This window comes from Topomyia yanbarensis, chromosome 2 (assembly GCF_030247195.1).
Source record: "Topomyia yanbarensis strain Yona2022 chromosome 2, ASM3024719v1, whole genome shotgun sequence".
NCBI lineage: Eukaryota > Metazoa > Arthropoda > Insecta > Diptera > Culicidae > Topomyia > Topomyia yanbarensis.
In genome coordinates this window covers 160274778-160282849 of record NC_080671.1, presented here as the reverse complement: position 1 = coordinate 160282849, position 8072 = coordinate 160274778, and the positions used below count along the sequence as shown (strand labels likewise).

General features: G+C 39.8%; 1 protein-coding gene across 1 annotated transcript; it reads right to left on the bottom strand.

The window, feature by feature from the left end:
* Positions 1-3785: 3785 nt before the first annotated feature.
* On the bottom strand, positions 3786-5213 carry LOC131678430 (uncharacterized). Its single transcript, XM_058958585.1, has 2 exons — positions 3924-5213; positions 3786-3868 (listed from the first exon to the last, which is right to left on the bottom strand). The coding sequence occupies exon 1, from the start codon at positions 5143-5145 to the stop codon at positions 4135-4137; it is 1011 nt and encodes a 336-aa protein (XP_058814568.1). The 5' UTR covers positions 5146-5213; the 3' UTR covers positions 3786-3868; positions 3924-4134.
* Between the last annotated feature and the right edge of the window lie 2859 nt (positions 5214-8072).

Below are 8072 nucleotides of genomic sequence, written 5' to 3'. Positions count from 1 at the left end.
GATCTAATATGAAATGATCAAATAAAGCGCTAGAAGCCATGCAACAACTTTGCCGAACACCATAACTCTAAAACGAAAGATCAAGAAAGGACGTGTGAATTGGGGTTTATCCCCTTTTGGACCCAAGGTACCCCCGGGATTAACCCTTCGAACTTCGAAAATGCTCGTGAATTGAAAGGTAGTTCATATAATGGTCTTATTTTTGCTAGACAACATAAACCAATGATTTTCTAATAAAATCGTGTATTTTAACAATAAAAACAATGATAATTTGGAAATGCGGAAGTTTTTAGCCCCTTTTTGACGCCAGCCATTCAATTGATACTGAAACTTTCACAATTTAAACAATACACATTAAAAAATTTCACCCAGAATTTCAATATAAAATGCCTAATGGAAAAATAGTTTCAGCTATTTCAAAATAATGCCATTTGATTCCGTATACCCTTTATCTGAACTCTTCCGAGCAGTTCCAGTGTTAACACCCCGCTATACATTATATTCCACAGTGTTGGGTCGAGTATGGCGGCCTGAGGTACTCCCGCTAATCGACCTCTCGAAGCTTCGCTGATACCTTCGGGACTGTCCAATTTTACCGTCTAGTTACCCCTTGAAAATGCCGAAAATACTTCCCATGTTTCGTCGAACGAATAATCCCTATGGAGCTGAGTCTATCCGAAATGAATAAGTAATGGTTCGTGGCTAAAGTGTCAATAATCCCTACGCTTTCGTCACACCTCTTTATTTGCTCACGAGTTTTCCGCAGCTCCGGAGCCTCATTTGATCCGTGAACCATTTAACTTTCGACTCATGCTTTTCGTCTTCATCTATTACATCGCCATTTATCTCCTGTCTCAGTGAGCCGTAGCTGCTGATTCCATTTAACTTCTGTTTCTGTGTGACTTGCAGCTCTCAGTCTTTTTCCGAGCTACTCGGGTAGTCCGACTGAAAATTCCCTGAGGCGGAATTTCTCTCGTTACTTTCTTCCTTCAACTCCTTGCTCTTCCTTGAGTACTATTGCTCTTAATATTGAAAAATATGTCACCACCTTGCTTGGCTTAATGCAGTCGGATATTCCACGCACAGTGGTGAATCACCCTACAGTGAATTCCCCGGCGGTAGATTTCTCCCGATACCAATTTTCGTTTCCGTGACCCATTTAGCTCCCCGCTTCTTCCTGATCTACTGGGTATAGTCCCGGCGGTGGACCTTGCGTACTCAACGGGCCAGTCAGTAGGTGCCGCTTGTGCGTGTCAACGTCGTCCGGTTTCGCTTTGAGTTCAGTGCAGCAGCCTAGACCGGTTTGCCTGGAGCCGTCTTGCTCCGACGTTTGGCATGATCCCTGCCAGTACGTTAGTTGTTTTCGCTGCCTTCTCGCATACATAGTAAACATGGATGCTTTAGTTGAACCGATCGTCGATTACCACACCATATTATTTAGCGCGCATTGATGGTATTGAGTGTCCGCCGACGCTGATCACGACACCTTGATTTTTTTCCGGCAGCACTACCTCCGTCTTGTGGTGAGTCACTTGCAACTTGACATCAACCATCCAGATTTCCAGGACGCCTATTGTCTCTACCGTCAACATCTCCACCTCCTCCAGGGTCTCGACGGTTATTGTCAGGCCAACGTCATCTGCAAAGCCGACGATCTAAATTCACCTGGGTAGTTCCAGTGTTAACATTCCATTGTACATTATATTCCAGAGCATAGGCCAAATCCCCTGAGGAGTATTACCGTAGTCCTAATCGACCTCTGGCCCATGTTCGTTTTTCTTAGAGCAATACTCGGTTCTGAAAGTAACTTTTCAGAACCTTGCACAGATAGTCCGGAACCCACATGCTGTGCAGCGCTACGGCGATAGCCACCCAGCTGACACTTCTGAACGCGTTCTTCACGTCGATCGTTAACACGGAACAATAGCGTTTTCCCCTTCTCGTTTGCTTCAGTGCTTTCTCCGCGCTCACGATGACTGTGTCGATGGCGTCCACCGTCGATATCCCTTTCCAGAATCCGAACTGCCTCTGCTATAGTCCATTCTCACTTTCAGCGTAGGTCGTCAGCCTGTTGAGGATGACCCTTTCCAGAAGTTTACCAAGACATCCAGCAGGCATGTTGGCTGATACGATGCTGAATCTCCTTGTGTAGGCATGTAGGCTGATACGATGCTGAATCCCTGGTTTTACAGCGACACTAGCTTCTGGATCTTCCATCTACCCGCGAAGTAGCCTTCGTCCAGGCATTTCTGTAGGATTATCCTGAACTTGTGCGGAAACGCCAGCATCGCGGCCTTCAGTGCCACGTTGGGGATTCCGTTTTCGTAACGGGAGCTTTCTTCGCATTCACTCCATTTGTCACTATAAGGAGCTCGTCGTTGGAGATTCGATTGTCACCAGATTATCCACTGTTTACATCAACGGCATCACTAAGGATGCTGAGCCTTTCGTTCTACCAATACACTCGTTGGATTCTCGACCGCCAGGGCTTCCAACATGCTGAAACCTCTTGCGTTGGTCAGTCTGCTACCCCACTCCACGGCCCAAGCGTCAAAGTATACTAACAACTGGCGTTCGTACGACTAACGAGTCGGTTAGTGCGTCCAGTATCTGATTGTACTGTTCTAGTGTCCATCTCGGAGGAGCATATCAGCTACAGACGAATACACCGATGATCCTGACGATCACAAAGCCTTCGTGTGTGTTATCCATCATCTCTTGGACAGGGAAACCACCCATTACTTGAATTGCAGCCATCTCTACACTATCCACCACCCAGTTACCGTTATCGGGAGGAACACGATACACCTCTGAAATAATTGCAACGTCGCCCTTCGTTTCTGTTGTTGACTGATACAACAGTTGCTGTGCTATTTCGCAATGACTGAGGTTAAGCTGGGCTATCCCAATCATCATTGGTTTGCCTTCGCCTTTTTGTGCTCTGGACATAAGAAGCATCATTCGTGCAGAGCAAGCACTTCGGTTGCTTTGTGCAGTCATTAGCAATGTGTCCCTTCTCCCCACATTTTCTGCACAGATCAGATGTGTTTCTCGTCTGATGGTTGAAACACACCTGAAACACCTTTCCGTTTGATTAGTGGCTCTAGGTATCAATTGTAATGAGTATACCGACCATCCGACTTTGATCTTACCGGTCGACATAAGCTGGCGGTAAGTATATTGCTGCTGTCTGTGTGCCACTATATGCCTTCCTCAACCTGATTGGCATCTGCTATTTGTCATGTTACATTGTTGTAGTAGCGCTCTTCTCACTTCGTCTTCCGTTGTGATCTCGTCCAGATTTCTGCATTCGACCACCGCTTCTTGAACTAAAGCTCTCACATTTGCTTCTCCTTCCACCGCTTCTGCCACAAGTTCCAGATAGGTCGAGCTCTTGATTAATTGATTCTTCTTCAGCTCAAACAGGATCTCGTCTTTCTGAGTACGCCTGGTTCTTAGGGACCGTACACTAATTACGTAAGGCATTTTTAGAACATTCCAACCACCCCCTCCCCCCAGATAAGAATTCGTAAGATTTTGACGAACTCCCCCTCCCCCTTACATAAGATCTTATCATGATTTTCTTTTAAGTTGTTTGACGACTGTTGTTAATTGTTCTGAGGATGTTATCGGCTGAATCAGTCAAAATAAAACGGCAAAAACGAAGTATTGCTTCTTAATCCGACAGTTTCGTCGATTTTATTTCACCTTTATCAAGGAGTCTATAAAATGAAAATATTTCCGTTACTGTTGTCTGTTTGTCTGTGGTTTTTTTTTGTACTCACTGAAACGGTTCGTTTTTTTGTTAAGTGTGTTTGTGTCCAACATAGGTTGTCCGGTGTATGTTTATAATGGCGTCCTTCTATAGCTAATTTAGTTTCAATGAAAAAATATATTTTATCCTGTACAAAAGTTGTACTTACTGTACATATGCGTATTTTTTACTGCACCGCACTTTAAAATAATCGGTGTTTAAAAGCTCGTCTTGTTTTAGTGCTTTTATAGCAGCGAAACGCGGGTAAAACTTTTGCGCAGAGCGAGAAACTGTGGTGTTGTCTTTCCTACTTGTCTACTACTTTTGATTCGATTATAGCGTGTGTGTTTGTGAGAGTGTGTATTATTGCTGTTTTGTGATCATATACTATTGCGTGTTACATTGGTTGTCATTTTTCGTTTGTTTTGATTCTCGATATCTAGAGTGTGAATAATTCCAGCATAGATGGAATTTAAACCTTCTGTATCTGTTCGCTTATTACTACTGTTTTTGCTAGTGATTATGTGGCATACTTCTATGTAGGGAAGTGCATGTGGTTTACAGTTTTTGGCTAATATGCTAGTATTTTCAAAGTCGAACCTGTGATTGTGTTTAATACTGTGATCCATTAGTGCTGTTTTCTCCTTTAGATGGGCAATTTGTATTTCTGTTGTGTCCGATCTATCCTGTAGAAGTTTGTCCCAAGTATTGTAGTGTGTCTTGTGTCCGCATATCCTGGTTTTTAGCATATTTGACGTCATTCCTATGTAGCATGAACTGCACTGTTTGCATGGAATACTGTAAATAACGTTGCTGTGGTGATCGGCTGGAACGGGATCTTTAATTTTTGTGTAGAATTTCCCAACTGTTTTTATGTTTCTATGTGCAAGTTGTATGTGTTTGTAGTCGTTTTTCAGGTGTTTTCCAATTTGGTTTGATAAGTATGGAATGTATGCTATTGACCGGTAAGTAGTTTGCAGGTTTTTATCGGTAGTCTGAAGGGTGAGTATGTTGCGTTCGTGCATCCTATTGATCAGTCTATGTCGAAGTTTTTTTGGGTAGTTGTTAAGACTGAGTTGTTTATCTATGATGCTTATTTTTTCGTCGTCTCGCAGGTTGGATGACAAATAGTTGACTCGATGAATAAAATTTTTGGCCATGTTTATCTTTTGATGGAGCGGATGGAATGAATTGTAATTCAAAAATCTGCCACTTGCGATGGGTTTCATGTACCACTCTGTTTTGATCTGTTGATTCTGTTGTCGTATGAGCAGCATGTCTAAAAACGGTATTTTATTGTCCACTTCCAGTTCATAGGTGAATTGGATGTGACTATTGTAATTGTTGAAAGTTTCAACAACATGTTCTAGTTTGTCCTTGTGGATTGCCATTATTAGATCATCAACATATTTTCTGACAAAAGGTGGTTTGAAACATAGTAGTCTTATTACGGTGTCTAGAAGTGTTTCCATGACTAGGTCAGCTAGGGCAGGGGACAGAGGCACAGTGGGACGAGCCCGGACTTAAGTCCGTATATGAAGGTTATGCGATATTCCCACTAGTGTTTTGCTCGTATCAGCTGAGCCATCAGAGACATTTTCGCGAGATTTTAGGTGATTTGAACGTAAAATGGATTTTTGACAGCTTTTTGAAGGTCATAACTCAAGTGTTTTTTGCATTATTTGACCATAGAACTACATACGATTATTTTCATTTTTCAAAAAAACGGTTGATTTTATGCATTGCATTACTTCACCAAAATTATCCGTGTGATAAAATTACATCGTAAAATCGCCAAAAATTAGTCACTAGTTGGTTTAGTTAGTGTTTAGATAACTGTTTGTCATGATTTTTTATTGAATTCGAACTTCTAATGCGATAACAACAACGACGCCCGTGAATGCCCGCGATCACACTATACTCATTCGAAAGCTTTTAATTTTCTCTTTAAAATGAGTCTATGCTAGTTTTGCGAAAACTTGCGATAAGCAATCAAAATTTAAAAAAACTGTCAATGGAGACGCATGGTTATTAGTGATATTGAATTTGAATAATCACTTTATAGCTAGAATAATGACATTAATACATACACAACTTTCAAATAGCATTGAGAGCATGATCTACAAGGGTTATTCTAGTGATCAAGAATAAGAAACCGATTGGGAAGTTTGGTTTTTAGGTGGTAAAGGTATTAAGAATGTTTAAAAATCAGTAAATATTCTCAACCATCTGAAATATGTCAAAATGTTTCTGGAACTATTTTTGCTAACTTATGCAATAACTGTCAAATTGAGTGAACACAGTTGAGTTCTAGTTATTTGGTGAGACTATTTTGATCCGAGTTTGCATAGCACTGATATAGCTTAAGGGTATGCGATATTATCCATGTAAAATAAGACCATTTTTAATTTTTACGCGAAAAAAGGGGTTTGGATTTTTTATTTAAGATATGAAATAAGCAATCTAAGTAACTTAAAACACACCTGTGAAAAAAAAATCTTGTTGATTAGTGAATGTAAATCAACATTCCACTAAGACGCTCAAAATGTTTGTTTTGGAAATGAATGAAAATGTAGTTTTCATGTCAAGTAACCCAATAATGAATTAAACGTCCCAAAATTAGTCTAACACATCTTATTTGATCCTTAAAAACAAAATAGTCATTTCTAAAACCCCATAATGAGATGACAATCAATTCGTTTCAATGTGGAAAATAAATTTCAAATTTACTATTGAAAAAAATCATTACAAAAGACAATATATTTACTTTTGAGCCACTCTAATAAGTAGTAAAGTTAGTTTCTATTTTCATAACCAAAATAGCGCACAAAAATTTCTTTAAAAAAATTTTGAACCTTCACAACAAAATAATTATTTTTGAGCCACCCTAATGTATAATGAATTTTTTTACAAGTGTTCATATAAAAAAAGATTTAGCACACGAAAATTAACATACACAAATTTTAAGAACGATTTCGAAAAAAAAATTTTTTGGGCACCCTAATGAATGGTAAATGTTTATTTTTAAAATGTTTTAATATCAAAAACGAATTCAGCGCACCAAAATTACATAAAAACGTCCTATTTGAACCGATGCGGTAAAGTTTGGACTTTAGTCCACCTTTTGTTCTAAGTCGTGCCACTGTGAGAGGGTTTCCCATTGCGGTTCCGAAAACTTGTAAGTAATGTTGGCCATCGTATTTGAAGTAGCTGGAGTCGATACAGAATTCTACTATTTCCATGAAAAGGTCCAAGTTGATGTGCGTATGTAGCTTGATATCGTCCCATCTATGTATGATATCGTGTGCTACCAGGGCTTTTGGGATTGACGTGAACAAAGCCGTCACATCTAGGGATATGAGTATATAGTCCGGTGGGAGTGTTATAGTGTTTATGAAGTCGCAGAATGAGAAGGAGTCTTTTATGTTGTATGAGCTATTGATCGAGTTCTGAATGATTTTTCCTATCATTTTGGAAAGGTTGTATGCTGGGGCGGTCATGTTAGGTACAACGGGCCGGAGGGGTAATCCAATTTTATGCGCTTTTGGTTGGCCGTATATTCTTGGACACAGAGCGTTGTATGTTGTTATTTGTGCGGACTCCTTGATAAAGGTGAAATAAAATCACCGAAACTGTCGGATTAAGAAGCAATACTTCGTTTTTGCCGTTTTATTTTGACTGATTCAGCCGATAACATCCTCAGAATCATGATTTTCGTAATTAAAAAATCATATTGTTAATTCATTGAATAAGATAGCGAAAACGATACTTATAACATTATTTCAAGAAAATTCATGACAAAATTTAACTGTATTCATCTGTAGTAATTTTATTTGCATCTTAGTAGAACAACTTTTGGGTAATATTTAGAAAAGCCAATCTGGTCCATATAAGCTGCTTCGCTATATTTCACTTCCTTTGAATCTATTTTCTTGTGATGCAGAGCTCAAAAGAATTTATAACCTGTTATGGCATGAATTTAGTCTGAGCTCCAACTGTGACGATTATCGTACGCATAGTTCCGACATCTTCGAATTTTCTTGAAGTAAAATACAGTTCACACTCTGGAAATATTCGGACCACAAGATCTGTCACAATCGCATGACAGAACCTTTTTCGAATACCTTGCGGTTTGAACAAAAAGTATGAATAGAAGGATATTGGACCATCAACACGAAGAGTGTCAGCACTTCTTAACTTGTAAGGCATACTGTGACCCCAGTTCCCGAACAGAACAATATGCCACCAAGCGTCAAGAAATTGATGTAACTGCTCTAACACCATCGACAATTAAGACGCTCCTCACGATGGCAACAAT